Source organism: Rhizophagus irregularis, chromosome 23, assembly GCF_026210795.1.
Source record: "Rhizophagus irregularis chromosome 23, complete sequence".
Classification (NCBI taxonomy): domain Eukaryota; kingdom Fungi; phylum Glomeromycota; class Glomeromycetes; order Glomerales; family Glomeraceae; genus Rhizophagus; species Rhizophagus irregularis.
In genome coordinates this window covers 1,619,844-1,640,787 of record NC_089451.1, presented here as the reverse complement: position 1 = coordinate 1,640,787, position 20,944 = coordinate 1,619,844, and the positions used below count along the sequence as shown (strand labels likewise).

General features: G+C 29.1%; 5 protein-coding genes across 5 annotated transcripts; 2 read left to right on the top strand and 3 right to left on the bottom strand.

Moving 5' to 3' along the window:
• The first annotated feature begins 475 nt into the window (after positions 1-475).
• Positions 476-3,900, top strand: OCT59_015316 (uncharacterized protein). Its single transcript, XM_025312682.2, has one exon. The coding sequence runs from the start codon at positions 1,342-1,344 to the stop codon at positions 3,364-3,366; it is 2,025 nt and encodes a 674-aa protein (XP_025189022.1). The 5' UTR covers positions 476-1,341; the 3' UTR covers positions 3,367-3,900.
• A 6,925-nt stretch (positions 3,901-10,825) lies between these two features.
• Positions 10,826-12,604, bottom strand: OCT59_015315 (uncharacterized protein; the record flags this gene model as incomplete). The annotated part of the gene is made up of 1 exon (XM_025329905.2): positions 10,826-12,604. The coding sequence occupies one exon, from the start codon at positions 12,602-12,604 to the stop codon at positions 10,826-10,828; it is 1,779 nt and encodes a 592-aa protein (XP_025189021.1).
• A 1,572-nt stretch (positions 12,605-14,176) lies between these two features.
• OCT59_015314 (uncharacterized protein) lies at positions 14,177-15,340 on the bottom strand (the record flags this gene model as incomplete). The annotated part of the gene is made up of 7 exons (XM_066139931.1): positions 14,177-14,287; positions 14,570-14,639; positions 14,730-14,764; positions 14,848-14,861; positions 14,962-15,009; positions 15,092-15,160; positions 15,319-15,340. 7 exons carry the CDS (start codon positions 15,338-15,340, stop codon positions 14,177-14,179), a joined length of 369 nt encoding a protein of 122 aa, XP_066002758.1.
• Positions 15,341-15,859: 519 nt separating this feature from the next.
• Positions 15,860-16,241, bottom strand: OCT59_015313 (uncharacterized protein; the record flags this gene model as incomplete). Its single annotated transcript, XM_066139930.1, has 2 exons — positions 15,860-15,865; positions 16,020-16,241. 2 exons carry the CDS (start codon positions 16,239-16,241, stop codon positions 15,860-15,862), a joined length of 228 nt encoding a protein of 75 aa, XP_066002757.1.
• A 2,873-nt stretch (positions 16,242-19,114) lies between these two features.
• OCT59_015312 (uncharacterized protein) lies at positions 19,115-20,944 on the top strand (the record flags this gene model as incomplete). The annotated part of the gene is made up of 1 exon (XM_025309807.1): positions 19,115-20,944. The coding sequence occupies one exon, from the start codon at positions 19,115-19,117 to the stop codon at positions 20,942-20,944; it is 1,830 nt and encodes a 609-aa protein (XP_025189020.1).

Here is a 20,944-nt window from a genome sequence, read left to right as displayed (position 1 = left end):
GCTGAAGATAACTAAATTATATTATAAATGATATTGTTAATGTAGTTTTAATAATAAAGCGTTTATATCTAAAATACTTTTTACAGGTTCTTAAAAAGGTGGCGTCACTTTGAAAAAAAAACAAACCCACGATAAAACAAGATTACAACTGGAAATAAAAAGAATTTTTTTTTTCTCTAAAGATTAACAAAGTAAATTACTAAAAATATGTTCATAAAAATCTCCAAATTAAGAAAAGATATGATATGAGGTGAGAAAGGAATAATCAAAGCATAATCATTCTTGGGTATAAACTCGATGAAAGAAAATAAACAGGGATGATAAAGAAATTACTTATACAAAAAAATCATTACCGTAAATATTTGAAAGCTCAAATGATTATGTAAAAAAGATTGTTATCGCGGAAATAACAGCCCAAGGGGAATTTTTTTTTTAAAAATTATAAAAAGGGAGAGTACAAACAAAGTAACTAATCAAAAGAATTTTTAAACACGAGACTCTTTTATTTACGTATCACAATTTTATATGCGTATCACAACATGCCAATATTTAATCGGTGATTGCCCAAAGTTGGGTTTAAATTATATACTCATACATATAAATAAATATACATATTTTAATATATTGACTATAAATTTAAAAATTTATATTACGTTTTATTATTATTACGTTTTACTATATTATAAATTCTTATACGTAAGGAGTAATAAATAGAACACGTATTCGTGTAATAATGTTTTCAAAACAGTTTCAATGAGTTTTCAATATTTATTACGCCAAAATTAGTATATAAGAAAAGGTTATGTGTTTGAAGTTCCTTAAAAAGAGCATAGAAAAACGTTGAGATGACTCATTGATTAGCGGAGTAGAAATTAGAATACCGCAGAATTAAAATTTTACACGTGCATGATCGGCTGACATTTATTGGTTATAAAACCTAATTGGGATATATAGGTTCCTCGGAGCTTCAATTATGATCGGTGTTGCATTGAAATAATTAGTAGTGCTTTTAACGAATAAAATTAAGTAGTACATTCTTAGACTATTTAAAGTAATAATGATACGAAATTAAAGTTTTTTTTTATTTAAGGTACATTATCGGTTAAATAGTTTGATTCATGTACTTATATATATATTACTTTTTCTTTATAAATCCTAAATAAATAGGAGCTAGAAGGGACAAGTTTTTTTGATTTTTTTTTTCATTTTTTGTTTCATTAAAAAAAAAAATTATATATATATAACTATCACGTATAAATAATTTTTATTTATTTGTTGATTTACACAAAAAAAAAAATTTGACCACAAACGATAAACATTTATTTTACATATATATATCATATGAAATCTTATACAATATATATATATAATAAATCATCATTAAAAAATCGTCGTCGTTGTCGTTTACAAAAACATTTTCCTCCTTTTTCTCCTTCAAAATCTTTTCGTCATTATTATAACATGCATCGAAGAAATATTATTTCAAACAAGAGGTTTTTTTCCTCTTCTGATAAAAAAAATTCACTTCAACATTCTCATATAAAACTTTCACCTTCGTTAACCCCAGATTGTTTCGCTGAAATATTGGTTCACTTACAAGATGATAAATCAACTTTATATAATTGTCTATTATTAAATAGATTATGTTGTCGTCTAGTGATACCATTATTATGGAAACGTCCATTCGATTTAATACAACAATCTTCTTCTTTCGTTGAACAAGGTGGAAATACTACTTCAACTTTTAACACTTTGGAAAGAAATGCTGCGTTAATAATAAAAACTTACGTATCATGTTTACCACCTTCAGAATTAAGGATATATTCGGAAGAAGGAATGAACATTCCGCGAATGATTCGTCCTTTATTCGATTATCCAACTTATTTGAAAAGTTTTGATACTTCATTAATTTATTCTTCGATAGAATACTTTTTTAAAAATTTATTGAGAAATATCAAATTAATGCATTATAAATCACCATCATTTAATCCGACTACTTATTTGGCACAGTGGATATTTAACAAGAGCAATGCTCTTCATTCATTGAACTATCATTATGTTACTGAGGACGCTTTAAAATCCATTGATTTATCCTCTTTCAAAAATACTGAATTAAAATTACAACGGTTAAAAAAATTTAATTTCATTTATATTCCTCAAAGAACTTTTACTTTTATTAATGATATTAATCCAATCATTTCTGATTTATTCCGTACTTTAAGTATAACTTCAATTAATATTAATCAAGTTGAACTTGTTTTACATAAAAATTCTAATCCCCCAATTCATCAAATTTGTAAATTTTTATCAAGTTTACGTTATTTAACAACATTTAAATCCAATGAATTTTGGTTAAATAATAATTCTTTTGATATTTTCTTTTCTTTAAGTAAACACAGAGATACTTTGGAATATTTGGAATTTTCTGATTTAAGTCATTTTAGTAGTCATTTATTAGAATTTTTATCAAATTGTGAAAATCTTAAAGTATTGGAATTTAAAGGTTTTGAGCAACGTCATCAATCAATTTCAAATAATGATGATTATTTATTTAATGATGATTGTAGTAATAATTGTTATTCTACTGGTAGTGGTATCGGAAATAGTAGTAGTAACAGTAGCAGGGGAAATAGTTCTTATAGGTCAATATTTAATACTTCGTATAATAATTCAAATTTATCTCATTCACCATCATATGATATTTCAGTGGAAAATTTAATTATACATAGAAATCATCATGCCAATTCAATAATTCCTTTACTTAAAATAATATCCCCTATTTCATTAAAAAAACTTTATATTGAAAAGACTACTCCTGAAATTATTAATATAATCTCATCTCAATTCATTTCCAATTTGACTCATTTATCAATTCGTCCTTCAAATAACGTTAGTTTCTCTACTTTTGCCTCTTGTTTGAAGAAATTACTTAAGAACAAGAATTGTAATTTACAATGTTTTTCCCTGAAAGTGGCAAGGCATCATGATGTTAACATCCCTAATGATCTTAGATCTATATTGAGTGTTCTTCAAAAACGTATTACTCACCTTACACTGGATATTGGTGGATTATGTGATGATAATAATTCATTGAAAAAAGTTTTGAAGTCCATAGGATGTAATTTAGAATATTTTGATCTTATTTATGAAGATGTTGGAATGGATAATGAATATGTAGATTTGGTGAATAATTTCTTGAAAAATAACAAGAATATCAAAAGAATTAGACTTATTATTCACGAAGTTATTGCTGCTAACGTTAAGAATATTATAAAAAACGTGAAGACGAAGACGAAGAGAAATTTGGAAGTTACCGTTGTCAAAACTTCCAATCAATTACTATCCGATTGGTCAGAATTGTTATAGATTAACAATTTTGGAGCGCGTCTAACAGTGACAGCAAGTATTTTTTTTTTTATAAAAAAAAAAAACTAATTGTAATATATTTTAATGACTTTATATTATTACTTATTAACTTTTTATCTAATTTATGTAATATAATTTTATATATATCATAACGCATACATTTAATATTCATGAGCATTCAAAGTTTTTGTTTTCACTCTATCAACAGATAATTTTCACGCATATAACTATGTTTATTTTAATATCCAAATCCAATATAATTTACTTTAATTTTTTTATAGAATATATCTTATCATCATATTATACTCTTATTAAGTTCACTTTTTTTTATTAATTGGACGTCATTATAATATTATTGGGGAAGGAACAAACCTGGTTGTAGTCATTCTCTCTTTTTTTTTGTATATTTGATTTTCTCATTATTATATATTCATTTTTTTGTATGGAAATTTTTCATTAATATCTAATTTTCATATGTAAATAACAATAATTTACATAAATAAATGATTGAAACAATCAATTATTTTTATGATTAAAATTTTTGGTCAATATTAATTTTTGCGATTATTTTCTAATATTTTTGAAAATACAGTATTGCGTTGACATAATTCAAATTAAATCAAATAATTAATTATTCACTCTTTTCACGGCCTTTGTCAGCTTTCATCGAATCAAAATTTAGTTGCTGAGTGTGGAATATTGACCTTTTGAAGATGTTATGAAATAACTGTATGACGAATTTTTTATTTCTCTTTTTTTTTCGAAAATTATATTACGTACCAATGGCAAGTTTCAAAAAGGAAAGAATATTTTCAGGTTTAACTGCAATACTTCACTTTATGTGATACTCTTTTACAAAGGATGTAATAATGTAAATAATTAAAACCGACCGTCAAGACGTCAACAATTTAAAATTATGTTACAGTTTTTGGAAAAAAAAAGAAAATATGGGCTTTTTTCCTGTAAATGAGGGAAAAATGGGACCTTTTTTAGAAGTTATCTTATTCTGGCTAGTGAATCCAACCAAATCCTCTAGTTTGCCCGAATTGGTTTTGAATGATTAGACCTATAGCAGATCTAGGTAAATTATTTGGAGTGGTTTACGAATAGTTTTCGATATTTTTTTTTTACTAATTATTGAAATTTTTTTTAAAAATATAAAAAGTGAAACGATAATAATGATAATGTAAAATAATAAATGAACATTAAAAAGGTTTTTTTTATGAAATCTTTCTTGAATTTAGGTAAACCTACTTAAAAGATAATTTATAAAGTTCAGATATCATCAATAATTGCCATTAGGGTTTTCCAAACGTTCTTTTTCTCAAATTTGAACAACGAATTGTGAAAAAACCATTTTTTTTTGCTTGAACTTGTGACGTCGTACAAAAAGGTTTTCAGTTTCTAAAATTCCCAGCTTTTATAAGAATCACTTAAACAGTACTGGCCGGAATTACATGATTGAACAGCATTTATAGACGGTTGAATAGCATTAAAAGTTCAACCATGTGATAACCAATAATACTAAAAAAAATTTGATCAATTTATCAATTTTTTAACAATCCTCCTGGTCTGCAAGACCAAGGAATAATACTCAACTGCTACCAATATTGTGATTGAATTCGAAGTATCCGGATATCGTGGCACTTTTATGTGATTAATAAATACAAGAATGATGCTCGTATAACATAAGACAGGATTAATGTCACATGGGACTGATGGGAGTGCGTTCCTTTGAAATAAATATCGAGTCTATTTCAAGATTTAAAGCAAAATAAGTAAAGAAAATACATGAGGAGTAATGATCCTCCGGATGCAAAGATAAATAGCCTCCCGTTTCTTATATTTATATCTGCAGAAAGACGAGTTTGATTGGCATGACTTATTTTGAAAAAAAAATTCTCAAATCATATGAAAGAGTCACGACTTTATATCCAGTGCGTATTAATTCCATGATCCAACTTTCGATCATTGATATCCGTACTGAAGATATACAGTGATGGAAATAAATTAATTAGTAAATGGTTGAAAGTTTATGTTGTCCACCTTTCGTGATTTTAATAAAGTCATCCCTAAAGTCATCGACATTTTTGAACGCTCCCTTGCAATTGCATAGCCACAAACGCCACAAACGAAAAAGTGTTCAAAGAAAATTTGTTGTACAAATATAGTCACGTTGATTGATGAACAGTATTGTGTAACAGTAATTCACAGTTAAATTTTTCGAGACTTCATTTTTGTTATTTTAGAGAAATCTTCGAAATGAATGTTCCGTTCAAATGTGTTTCGTTCAACTGTTCACTCCTATTCGACACTTTTGACGTTGAAATTTTGAAATTTAAAACGACAATATCAATGATAATGTCAATAGACTCATCGAACTTAGTAAATTAACTTTTAATAGTTACAGAGTTGATCAACTAAAGGATCATGCTTGTAATAGAAATGTTGCTTGGATATTTCTCTCGATAATGTCATTAAACAAAAATTTCACGACAATGAAATGGAACTGCTTAGTAGATATAACCAAGCTAATATTTAGGTCATAGTTCGTAGAACATCCACATTGCTACAATCTTGTAAGTGTCTCCATTGTTTTAGATTCAGTATTATCTGTGACACGGTAAATCTGTCTCTCAAAAAAAAAAGAAATTTTTCATTTTTTTGTTTATACGGAATCATATTCGCTAATGCTTGTGCTTTTTCCTGTTCTTTACAAACCAAAAGATTGCGCGAAATACATCAAATCTAGCGTTCTAATCGAATTTGTTGAAAGTGTTTCAATATGTCATCTTTAAAAAGATGTTTTACGCGTCGAGTGTTCTTCTGGCTCCGATAGAATATCTTCTCTTGTTTATGCTCCATCTGAGGATGATAAGATTCTTGTTTTGAGTAATACAGGCGTTGCTCTCTTCTATAACTAACATTCCCATGAGGGCTGACTCAATGATTACTGGTGCAATCGATGTTTCCGGTTCTGTTAGAGCAGTGGGAGGAGTTTCAGAAAAATAATAGGAGAATTCTAGCAAAGTTAAAGAAATTAATTGTTCCTTTTCAAAATAAGAATGAAACTTTGGGAAAAGGAGGGTGATGATGCATCAGCGTAATGATATGCGATGATGCAATTGCAAAGATTACAGGAAACGTGTGTAAATGTGTTGAATATCTAAATCCAAGACTTCTTCATCAGTGGTAAAGCTCCCGGAATAGGTATGGGTCTTCATATAGTTCTCAGACTTTGTAAAATTATTCATGGGGAAAATTAGATTTGGAATGGAACTATTCAATCACCTCAAAGAGCAACTATCTAATAAAACAAAAATTTCTTCAAATTATATTGGACGGAATACCGATATTCCGAAATTTTTTTTTACTCAAATTAGGAAAATCGAAGCTGCATCTGAGTATCTATTTGGACTTTGGTAAAGGCTTTTGTCCCGAAGCAAATGATGACAATTTAAGATCCAACAGCCATGAATCGACTATGCCACAGGAATTAAGAACCACTTTCCATTCTTGACTCTTGATTACTTGCAATAAGATGAACAGATAAGGTCTTTCCAATTCGGAGAATCCACAATTAACATTGCAGCTATCCATTCTTTACTCTTATATTTGAACCCTTTACTATCCACTCGCTTTTCATTTTGATTACCATATTTAATTGAGCAACAGTTTCAGCTATTGAAAATGCTGGTATTGACGAAAAGGTTTATATCATTAAGTTGGAAATACTTTGATTTCCAAATCGATCATCGGTTCTTTATATTTCTCCAAATTGATCAATGATATTGTAACGTTAATGCTTGACATCACCCAAATGAGGCATTTCTTTTTGTTCGCAAAATTTAAAAACACTATGTAATGTATTCTTTACTGAATCTTGAGGATACCAGAGAACTGCTTCGAGCACTTGTTTTTTTGAGGATTAGTTATGTGATTAAAAATTTGATTGTGGGATTGAGTTTTAAGGGATTTTCAGAAAAATGCTTCGAAAAAAGTTCCTCGAGTGACTTAGAGAAAGATAACAGAGATGGCAGAGAAACAGTGGAAAGACTTTCTTTGATGTTATTTTCGTGCGATCGTTCAATGACTGACGGGTAACAATACTACCAGCTGCTCCCGAGTCAATTATTAACAGGATTTTCCGTTTTTGTATAGTCACGTCATAATACATCGCCGTCGTGTTTTGCACACCATGAAGCATCTTTGAGAACAGTCTTCAAGTACACTATCACGTACGACATACCATCGCTCTGGATCATCTTTGCCACAGATTCCTGTTAGACAAAATACACTCCTAGATCAGGACGATAAATACTACACAGTTTAATCCTTTCCTGAAGATGAAGAGTTTGTCATCACATCTACAATAATTTCCTTTACCCTTTATTGTGGACTGCAAATACGTTCTCTAGGTCATTAACTTTCAGATGTCAGATGGTATGTTCCAATTTTCTGTGAAATCGTTGAAGGTATTTTAAAGGTTTTCTTGAATATTGGAAATTTTTTTTGCGTCAATTGTAACGTGATGTTATTATAAGAGTATTTGTTGTCTAAGTGGAAAATATGCACGAAGCTTTGCTAACAATAAAATTGTTTTAGGAACTGGCATTTTCCAGTCGTGTGACATCAATGTCCATGGGATCGTTCCCCCATGGTCTTTTCCGTGGTCCTCTGAAACCTCCGTTACTTTCCTAGCAGATTCAAGTTCCTCTTGTAGAATCTCGCAAAGTATTTTCTAAAGTATAGCATGATCACATTTACCTTTATTACAAAATAACATTTCTTCTTATAATATTATACCTTCTTCTGATTCTTCATTAATTTCAAATTTAAACAAACTTTTAATTATAGAACATGATCATATTTACCTTTATTACAAAATAACATTTCTTCTTCTTATAATATTATACCTTCTTCTTCTGATTCTTCGTTCATTTAAATTTAAACAAACTTTTAATTATAGAACTTATAGATTTTAAAAGGTTTATAAGCCATTTTTAGTAATAGTCGATGAAGCGGTTTTGGCAGCAGAAATCTTAGCGGGAATCTTAATAGGTAGCTTTAACCTATTTATTTGGAGCCGATTTAAGTAGTTTTGAGATACTCAAACACCTTTGCTATCAGTACCTTCATGATTGCGGGAACTAGTATGCTACATGAAATTTATCGAGTTAAATATTGAATGTGGTGAATTCAATATAAAATTGTGAACAGTCTTGATAAGATTGAAATAGAATGTGATCTAAAGCTGGTGATTATTTCCAAAACATTTCTCAGAAGGCACCGGCACACCAATTTCTACATTGCTTCCGAAAATATCATCAAAGATCTGGGACGGAGGCTCATAGATGAACACTATATCTTTGTAGAAGGGCATACATTATTGGCGGGAAATATGTATTGGAAAGGTTAGGGTTAGGGTAAATTCCACCAGATAAGTCGTGAAAAGAAAACACTGTATATGAAGGGCGTCCATGAACTTCAATCAACCAAGAGTCTTAAGTTGAAGTTGAAGAACTTTCCGTCTGCCAAACAAAAGGGCAATTCCCATGTTGGAAATTAACAGATAATGCAAATACTAGTGTAATTACAGAACTTCGGACTACTCTTGAAGCATTTGTCCACTTCACATATGAATACAATAAAATGATTTTAATAATTCCTATTCGAATTAATTTAACCGATGTACTTCAAAATTAATTTAACGAGATCTTAGACTAGAGTCGAACTAGTCAAAGCACAGATATGCTCTCCATCAGGATAAAATTTTAAAAAAAGCTTATCTGTTTTCTTAATCTTTAAACACATGGGAAAAAGAAAAGAAACAGATTAAAGAAGAGAAACACCTATAATATGGAATAAGCTAACTAGAGCTATGACTTCAAACACCAATCGGCAAATACATAGGGATGCAAAGGAATATGCTATGAGTTTAGCACGTTTCCAATAAACCAAGGTCGTCGACAATCACTTATGGTCCGGAAAGTTCAACCATCTTCATTATACCAGATGTAAAACCTAGACATCATCAAGTAAAGTAGATGACAAAAGAAAAAAAAATTTCAAAATGGGGCTTATATATTTGATATTTTGAAACTAAGACTCAAATGTAGTGTTACGATTTTGATTAATATCACATGTTGGTTTAACCGGATCGTTCATGCAATTTTAAAATATTTTATAGTCATCTATAATCATATAATCAATTTGATTAATACGTAATTACTAGTAAATATTAATTAATAAAAATTATATTATTTTAAAAAATTCCCAAGTAATGGTTAATTATATTATATATAACACATATTTATTTATTTAAGTTCTAGTCAATGTCTCGGTACATCAATAAAAAGGTATAATGGTGAAAATAAATTTATAAATATTCTTTGTGAAATTAATTTTATCCAATTTGTTTTATTACAATAGAGAACGATGAAATTTCAATAAAATTAAAAAAATTGAAACGTCCATATATCAGTTTCATACTTATTACATTTTAATATCTAATTATATAAGAAGTATCATGTAAATGATAATAATGAGGTAAAAAATCGGTTGCTTAAGTATTACCTAAGAAAGGAAAAAAACTGTGAATCAGTGAATATGCTAATTTTTTTCCAAAGATAACAAAATATAAATTAATTCGAAGAAACTCAGTCTCCCGCAATTATTTTGACCAATTTGACATAAAAAGGTGGACGAAGCGACAATCTAAAAAAAATCAGAAACAAAATTCGTGTTGATAAAAAAGATAGTCGAAAAGGCAGGTCACTCACAAAAAACCTGAAAACTGCAGGGTAAGAATTTCACATTTAACTATAAATATATTTTTTTTATTATAACAATAATAACTTGTATTACCGTATCGCCTGTGCGGATTTTAAAATTTCATAAGTGTAGTAAATCGCGTAACACTACGTTTGAGTTATAGTTGATCTGTTTTCTCTCGCCCACATCCTTTTAAAGTTTTTAATACGTTGAAATCTTTCAAAATTGAAAAATTCGGAAAAGATATCTTTAAAGTCTACAATTTTACAATTATTATTGCAAATAGTTTATATTGTAAACAGTTTTATCATCGGAAATATTTAGAAAATTTATGTAATTCACGTTCAAATTTAAAATGTCAATTTATATCACGTGATACGTTAAACTTGCAGTTTTATTGGCTAGATTTATATAGTTTAAATTATTATTCTTAATTCTGGCCAAATTTGTATATAATTTTATCCAAATTCATAGCTAATGATCAGATAAAAGTAATTTTGGTCAGATTTACACATAATTGTGAAGTGGCATAATATTTAATTTAATTTAATAGTAAAATATTCTAACTTTGAATTGCATTAAAAAACATTTTATAGAAAATTTAACAACGTAGATCTGTTAGGCTTGTTCTGTTTTATCATTGTATGATTAGATTTGAGTAGTAGTGATTTGAATTTCATTAAATTTAGTTGTTGTCACTTGTTGGGACTAAGTTGAATGCACTGTTATCAATATGACTTAATTTTAACTTTTTACAAATATCGTTACATCTATGATTTGCCAAGAACAATTCGCTAATTCCATCTTTACCAAAATTTGTTCCTCCAAATCTTAAAGAATCAATACAATGTATTGCTGGATCAGTTAATATGAATTCATTATTAAGTTCAATTCCTTGAAGGTCACAAACCACTAAATATCCTTCAGTGTATTCATATGTGAAGTGAACAAATGCTTCAAGAGTAGGCCGAAGTTCTGTAATTACACCAGTATTTGCATTGAATCGTTTATACTCTGCATCTTTAAGTCTTGGTTCAATAATATAATACCGAGTACGAAGGTCAATAGTACCACAACGTAAAAGTTTTACATTGAGAAAATTTACTTTGGGAATATTTTTTCTTTTTGCATGTCGATTAAATTCTTCAGAGAGAAAATATGCAACTGTAGAGACTTCTACCGCCTCAAGATACTTTTCAAACGGATCATTCTTCCCAATATGAATGTATTCTTTTATTACCATTTCTTTCATTTGTTGTTTAGCTATGCAAGGAATGAAAGGTATTTTATTACGCTTGATATCAAGAGCAAAATATGCACATTTTTCAACACCTCCGGAAAATGGTTGTTGGGCAATCTTGAAGGAGAAACTTTCAGAAAAGAGTTTCGGTTTGTTAAAGTATGTTGGATTTTTAAGTTCGTCAAGAGTTTTAGGAATAAAATACCACATAACTACTCCTTTTTGTAAAGAAAGAGTGTTCCAATCGGGTACATTTGGATTCATATCAAGTTTTTTTTGTTTCAAAGAATATATTTCTTTGGAGTTGCTTCCAATGGTACTTGAAACAGCATAAGTAATAGATGATGAAGTTGCTTTAATCAATTTTTCAATTAGTTTAATTGGATCTCCTCCTACAAGATCAAACATAGGGAATTCACCAATTATACCACGGAATATTTCAAGCATTTTATCAGTTTTATCTGTAATTTTTCCAAAAAAGTAAAATATATTTTTTGATTGCATCTTTTCTAGTACATTTTCTGCTGTTAAGCCATTTGGATCACCATCTGGATAGTTATCTCTTAAGGTTGTGAAACGACGACCATGTGGTGGACAATCACCAATATGAAAAAGAACACGAGTGCTATTTTGCCAATCCATTTGAGTTATTGCTGCATCAAGACCTCCAAGAACATCCTCTGGTCTATCATTATTTGATGAACTAACAGATTTTACTTTATGCATATATGTTGTAAATTGCTCATATTTGTCGGTAAAATCTAAAAATTGCAGACGATCACCTTTATCATTATGATCTCGATAGCCACAAAAACCAACCCGAAGCTTAATATTTGAATTTGTACGTATAATATAGTTTAATACATGTGAGATACAATCTTTAGCAGCAGCAATATGGGACTCCATAGATCCAGTGCAGTCTAAAACGAAGCAAAGATCAACTTTCATTGAAAGTTTGATTTTATTGAGTGTTTTGGATATAGCCTTTTCTCGTAAAAAGATAGTTTTAGTCTTTAAATCATCTTCCGTATTGGCAGTTAACGTTGTATCAGAAGTTTCAGAAGATAAAGTATTTGCCTCATCAGCATAACGCTTTAGACGTTCTTGAGTGATATTTAAATTATCTAAATCATATGCAAGAGAGGAGGAAACAGAGGAAGTGGATGTCGAATTAGAACTTTGGGTGTTTGCATTATTTTTTGAATAACAGAACCACTTGGACATGTTTTTTAACGTTAAAAATTATTTTAAAGAAAAATTGCTAAAAGCTTTGGTCTGCAGCCAAAGAATTTTGGGAATTTATATTACGGCATTTAATACGCACTTTACCAAACTGGGTTGATGGGTTTATTATTTAAACTATTTAGACGAAATTTCCGATTAGGAAATTCTTATGAGGATTTTCATATCTGAAAATCATTCCAAATTAATAAATATAAAGATTGATGAGATGATGAACGATTAAGCATCCTTTTCATTTTCTAAAATAAAATGAACAAATTTCTTGGTTATTTAACGTTGTATTACAACTGGCGTTTCGTTCTATAAATAAAATAAATAAAAAATTTGAGTTCTATAAATAGTACGTAAATGAAATATCACATTTCAATTATTTCACATTGTTCCAAAAGAAAAACTTATCACAAACTCAGAATTAAAAATCTAAAAAAAAATTATCTGCTATTACTACTGTATATTATTAAATTATTATTATCCTATTATTGTATGAAAATTTATCAACAAAAGTTTGCAAATAATAGAAATTTTCATGATTATTTTATGAATATATATTATATGGAATGAAAATTACATATTTAATAGGCGGGTATTATATTTTTGCATTGATTTATATCGCCATGTCTAAGTTTATTAATTACGCTACTAATTTTAAATTTAAAAATTTTCATGATACTCTTGCTAATTTTGATCATGATGTTAATCTAATTTATAAAATTATACTCCAAATGACATGTTCTTTACAAAGAACCTGGTTTAAAAATTACAAATTTAGAATTGTTCATGCTCATTGTAGAGAGAATATGACAGAAAATCTCCAAACACTCTACATCCCTCAGTTTGAATAGATTTAAATTTATTATTTTGTGAACTTTGTGAACGTATAGTTTTTGTCTATTTTTTATTTCCAACTTAGGCTTGATTTAAATCGGAAGGTTTTTTTTGTTGTGGGGCGGGATATCTTTTTGAAACTACTCCCAATAGTAACTAGTTAATGAAACAGCAATAGTAATAGATCAGGACTGAAAGTAAATTAATTTAATTGGACCCTCTATTCAAAATCACCAATAATTATACGAGAACCACGTAAACGTATTCTTTAACTCAAAAATCTATTTATAAGTAGGCATTTGACTAAATGAATAATCCTTAGAAGTTTTTTGAATAATGCAGATCGCTTTCCTCTTTCCAAATAAAGATTCTTGCCAATTTTGAACGAATTTCTTAGAGATTTTGAACGAGGTATTAATGTAAATCGTAGTGTTAACAGGTTCGATTAAAAACCAGTATAAGGTTAAAACGTATACAGTATAATATATGATATCATAAGATACAATTTTTTTTATTTTATTATAACAAATTAGAATACATAAATGAATTAGTTTTTTTAATTTAAAAATTTTTTTTTTTTATATCAAGTTATCTAATGGCAACTTTATGAGATCATATGTACTTAATTTATAAACACTATCAACATTGTTTCCTTCAAATTAATCATGGTTCTAAAACAATAACTGAAAAGTATACGACAATTAAAAAATTAAATTTTATCCAAGTTGGTTAATTTTCTGTTAAATTGATGAAATGGTTATGCTGATGATATTCTTCAAATAAAATGTACCACAAAAAGTCCAAATTCGAAGTATAGTAACCAGTAATTCTTAGATAAATCTAATTGAATTTACATTATGTTAGCATATATCATAATCAAGTATGCACATAACATAGAAATATGTGTCACTTCCATGGGCACCACGGCCTGCCCTCCCATATGAGTCAGCTTGTGGAACCGTCTACGTGGCATCATAGTAGCTACGACTTTGTGCACAAAGCAGATGACTACTAGCCAATAGCATATGGTACGTACTACGAGCACATAAATCCCTATGTTATAACACTCAAATACAACGCACGCCCATAAAGCAAGTAGAACCATACGACAGAAATACTTGCCTTAAATCCTCTTAGAGTATAATGTCTGGTTCTTTTCTTCAATTCCAAAAAATGATTTGCTGTCTCGTGACTTTAATATGCATCAAAATACCGTGAATTTGATCAGGGATTATAAAGTTGTACCCATAAAGAAAAAGAAATATAAAAAAATGATGTTTACATTCTTGTAAGTCTATCGTCGACAGTGTTGACATACTACAGGAAGCCAAAAAGATCAATCGTGTTATAATAAATTAAGTTAAATATATATTGCTTTTCCTATACGATGTCTTTTTTACCTTCGGTCTTCTATCTTAAAGGGCCAAAATATGCAGCTCGTTTTACTCTCATTTTTATTTCAGTTGGCAATATTAGTCCGAAGTGTTATTGTGTGTTAACGAAGGAATATATACTTCTACGCTTGATGATGACGTAATACAATAACAGATAAAGCGGAAAATCTTTTTAAAAAATAATGATTAGTAAGAAACTTGATCAGATCTAACGTTTAACTCAAGTAAACAATTATTAAAAATGACTTACAAATTATCGCATATTTAACAGTAACATATTCGGGTAGTGACGTTTCTCGGTTCCTGAGTATCGTTCTTCCTCACTTTGAAATGTGAAAATGTCGTTCTTCAAAAAAAGCGTTCCAAGACTTAGAAAATTTGTTAGTAGGGTATTTTTTACAACATTCTTCAGATAGACTGTCATGATTACTCACTTTTGTCTTTGTTATCCTCTATAAATTTCATTAGTCTGATTACCGGTGCCATTCTCAAGCCACATCTTGTATAATCGTTCTCATTAAAAACCACGAGATCCTTGGCTGTTATTTTGGACTCTTTGAGAATGATAAAGTCATTTTTGTCGAAATTTAAACCATATTCTTTAAGAAATTTAATTAGTGTATTTGTGGACTTTAATTTTTTTGTTTCCCGTTTTTTTTTTTACGTTACTTGATTTGGACGACGTCTTAGCTTTTCTAGTCCATTGCTAAAAAAAAGATATTGAAAATGCAAGAGGTGTTAAAACTAGCAGTTCTACACCCAGTATGATCAGAACTTAACAAAAGACGTTGAACTAGCAGTTACGCCGGATTCATGAACATTGCTGTAGACTAGCAGTCCAGCTTGTCCATCGAACTTGACAAAAGGCGTTGAACTAGCAGTTACGTCGGACTCATGAAAATTGCTGTAGACTAGCAGTCCAGCTTTTCCATTTATCAGAACTTAACAAAAGGCGTTGAACTAGCAGTTACGCCGGACTCATGAACATTGCTGTAGACTAGCAGTCCAGCTTGTCCATCTATAACTAGCAAATAAAAGTGTAATCTATAATTAACAAATTTTCTTCGACTGTTTAAGGAAGGATAGTTGGTTCCTCCTCCAGAACCGACAGACCTTAACATGCATCAAAGAAAATTGGAAGAAGAATATACTTTTACGATTTAATGCTCTTCACATACCTTCCAGTTTGTTATGATATAGTCTGCATAAGTCGCTTGAGAGGAATCCAGAGAATTATTGTTTCGTAGAAACAGAATATCTCTCTTTATTCGATCTAAAATACGTGTGAACGATTCTTCTCCGTTCTCTTTACCACCTATGGAACGCTTGGGTCTCATTAGTTTATAATGATCAACTGCCTCGACACAATCCCAAATAATATTTTGTTTGAAGTAATTCATGAGAACGTAAGTTTTTTACGTGTTCTTTTTAAAAATAATTCATGAGAATAAATTTTTTAGGGAGGTCTTGGTGTTTATATAGATGGGAAACGATATTACGTAACCATATCATAGTACTATCATAGTGTCACTGATTTTACTCACTATTACGTAATATATCATAGGAATAGACTGAATAGCCAATTATTGATTATTATCGCACGGCTTATATAGACGTATTAAAAAAAGACAAAAGAAAAAATATTTTTTGCTTAGGATATATAATTTTATATATCCTTTTTTTGAGTAATCTTATTCATCTTGTATGATATAATATAATTATCGAGTCATACAGGTTCAGGCATGATCAGACTAATTAAATTACTATAAAACTTTTATAAAGTATTTGCAACTTTTAGTGTGAATCATGAAAACCGTGGGACGTTTCTGAATATGACACATCGTGACTAATAATAAAATAATTTCTTTGATCGTAATTATATTATCGGTGACGTATTACTGCGCATAGCATATTCTGCGGATCATCGATGTTTAGCCATAACATATGCGGGTTAAATATGATGTATTTTAATATCCGTGATATTGGGGAATTAATAATTTTTAACCCTATAAAAATTTTTTTCAAAAAATGATCATGTGTTGGAATAAAAACTAGAAAAATGAGAAGTTTTAGTTTTTTCCGGAATTTTTTTTTATAGGAATAAGAAATAACGTGAAAATTATCAATTTAACCTACTTTTCACCAGCCACAAAACAGTTTCGCCTGCAACATTAGCTCCAATATGACGTTCACAGATTGCATTACTTTAGCACAAAATCTAAATTAGGATATTCGAATATAAACCAATTGAAAGTGAAGTTAATATTCTAGAATTTTAATGTCACAAGATTCGAATATGGTGTTGAATGTCATATGATTTAGATAATTCAAATTTTTTTTTTATTCTTGAATTATTGTTCTTCAAGAATAAAGTTAAAACCCCATTATTTTAATATTTCACTCAGTTTTTATAATAAAAAAAATTGATGAAAAACAAGATTTTGCAAATTAATTCGAATATCATTATGATATTCGATAGTGGTAGCTTAAAATTTATGGGATATTACAAAAATGCAACAGATGACCGGGGTCACCGGGCACGTGTCAGATCAGTGAAATGCAAATATAAGAAATAGGAGTCCGAAAATAGTATACCCTCAAAAATTCAACTAATCACTAAATAAACAACACATGATCAAAAAATTATTGTTCTCCGCTTTTAACTTAAGAAGGAAAGGACGTACGCAAAGTCTGGTTACTTGACTGGTAACTCTCGCAAACTGTGGTTATCATTAATATCTTCTTTTTCATGAAACTTGAGATATATTAAGGCTTGTAAGTTAGGGAATAAACATGTATTGTTTACAGAGAGAGATTTTCCTCATATTAAATAAATTTGAAATTAAATAATGATTCAATAATAATTTGGAAACCTAATTCAATCAGATCGTACTGTTGGCAAAACTAATAAATGTAATCAAACATTCTTTTTCACAAATTACAATAATGAGAATAAAGAATCAATGTAAAATGTAAAATATCACTTTTAGAAATGAATCAATATTAGTTAATGATTTGTATCAAAATGAAATTACAGTATGTTCCTCTTTATTGTAGAAATTTTAACTTAGGTTTGTTACTCTGAAAGGAAGTTACTTTATTATATTGGAAAAAAGTGTAGATATCAGGTACAGTATCTTAGCAATGAATAACATATATATGATAAAAGAAGAGAAAAGGCGAGAGAGAAGGAAAAGGAAAAAAAGGGTTAATACCTATATATTTACGGAAGCTAATAGTTGCGTAATTTGTTCGGAATAACATAAAGTTATTAGTATATTGGCATATAACGTGACAAGAGCTTATCTGTTATTATGGGAAATATTTACAATTTTCTTTTTTGTTTATTTAATAACAATATTTTTTTTTTTTGACGGATTCTTTTTTTTTTACGGATTCTTTTTTTTTGACGGATTGGATTCTTTTTCTTTTTTGACGGATTCTTTTTTTTACGGACTCTGTACCATATATTAAAAAAAGGTAAAGTTCTGGGGGAAAGTGCGTGAAAATAAGTTTAATTTAATTATTTATTGTTGATTTAATACTATGAAACTTGGAATTTTGTTGGTCAAACAGTAATTATATCACATACAGTATTTTTTTTCGTCAATTCACTTTTGGTAAACTTATCTGTAACATATTAATTATTGTTATCTCGTTTCTTCTACAGTTTTAATGATTTTTCAACACTCCGCGTCCAATATATTCAGAAAAAATGCCATCCCATAATTTCCTTATAAAAATGTGATATAAATTAAGTTTCTTAAAACTTTATAAGAAAGAATTTTACTGTTATCGGAATTAAAATAATTTTAGATTTTTAACAACTAACGATAACGATAACATTGAACGGATCTAATCTAGTATTGAAAAAAACAAATAAATTATTAAAGTGACATGGTTAAATGAGAATATTTCAGTTACTTTTAAAGTACGTTATTTGAAAAGCATTTTACTTAATACCTGGTCATTTGACTATTTAAAGGATTTGTTTAATCATTTGTCATTTATTCTTATTCTTGATTCATTTATATCTACCATGCATGTAACAAATGTAACAAATGAATATTCGTAAATGATGATGTAATAATAATCAGGGGTCGCATAAATGAATTATTTGTTTGACAATCCTTATTATCTCGATCAGTTTTGGAATTCCATCTAAATCTTTATTAATTTAAACTTATATAAATTATATTAATTCGGAAAAGATTTTCAAAGCGCATTTCTTATAAATGAGAATTTTTTTTTTTAAAAAAAAAATATTTTAAATATGTCAAAGTGGATTTGCCTGAAAAATAAAAAAATTACAACCACCAAAAGTTATCCAAATGACGTAAATGAACCGAATATCACTGAAAAACATCTGAAAAACTGTTCCGATGAGAAAAATACTTTACCTTCCGAAATAAAATCAACAAATAATGTAAATGATAAATTTTCCAATACGATATCCACTCCCGTTATCCCCTCCTCGCTTGTATCTGATTTAGATAAATTGAACTTTACTGAAGAACGTTTAAAACGCTATGAAAGTGAGGCAAATACTCTATCTTCCAATACAACGTTAACTATTAATACAGAAAATGAGTTAAAAACTAAAGCTATATATTTACGAGAAAAGGCTATATCCAAAACGCTCAATAACATCAAACTTTCAATGGAAGTTGATCTTTGTTTTGTTTTAGACTGCACTGGTTCTATGAAACCTCATATTGCTGCTGCTAAAGATTGTATCTCACATGTTTCGAATTACATTAAATGTACAAATCCAAGTATTAAACTTCGAGTTGGTTTTTGTGGCTATCGAGACCACAACAATAAACCTCATCATCGATTACAAGTTTTTAATTTTACCAACAAATATACTAAATTTACAAAATATATGCGTAAAGTATCACCTGGTGTATATTCAAAATATAGTGATGGCCCAGAGGACGTTCTTGGAGGTCTTAATGCAGCAATAACTCAAATGAATTGGCAAAGTAGTACTCGAGTTCTTTTTCATATTGGTGATTTTCCACCACATGGTCGTCGTTTCACAACCTTAGAAGATAACTATCCAGATGGCGATCCAAATGGTTTAACCGCAGAAAATGTACTAGAAAAGATGCAATCAAACAATATCCTTTACTTTTTTGGTAAAATTACAAAGTATACCGAAAAAATGCTTAAAATATTCCGTAGTATAATTGGTGAATTTCCGGTATTTGATCTTGTAGGAGGGGATCCTATTAAATTACTAGACAAATTTGTTAAGGCCACCTTATCATCTATCACTTGTGCCGTTTCACTAACTAGTATTATTGGAAGCAAAACCAAGGATATATATTCTTTGCAACAAAAAAAACTCGATATGAATTCAAATGAACCTGATTGGAATATTCTTCCATTGCAAGAAGGGGTAGTTATGTGGTATCATATTCCCGATACTTTGGATGAACTTAAAGACTCAAACTATTTCGACAAATCGAATCTCTTTTCTGAAAGTTTCTCCTTCAAAATTGCCTCACAACCATTTTCTGCGGGTGTTGAAAAATGTGCATATTTTGCTTTCGATATTAAAAGTAATCCAGCAAAAAACATGGTGATGAAAGAATACCTTTATGTTGGTCGAAATGATCCTTTTGAAAAATATCTTGAGGCGGTAGAAGTTTCTACAGTTGCACATTTTCTCGCTACAAAATTTAATTTGATTGCAGAACAAAAAAGTATTCCTAAAGTAAATTTTCTTTATGCAAAATTTTTACGTTGTGGAACTATTGACCTTTGTACTCGATATTATACTATTGAACTAAGACTTAAAGATACGGATTATAAACGATTTAATACAAATACTGGTGTAATTGTGGAGCTTCGGCCTGCTCTTGAAGCATTTTCCCATTTCACATATGTATACACCAAAGGATACTTAGTGGTTTGTGATCTTCAAGGGATTGAAGTTAATGATAAATTCTTATTAACTGATCCAGCAATACATTGTATTGATTCTTTAAGATTTGGAAGAACGAATCTTGGCGAAAAGGGAATTAATCAGTTGTTCTTGGCAAATCATAGATGTAACGATATTTGTAAAAAGCTAAAATTAAGACATATTAATTAA

What these genes read in the sequence shown, in the direction of transcription:
- OCT59_015316 (XM_025312682.2), top strand. Translation starts at nt 1,342, where the DNA reads ATGAAATCTTATACAATATATATATATAATAAATCATCATTAAAAAAT.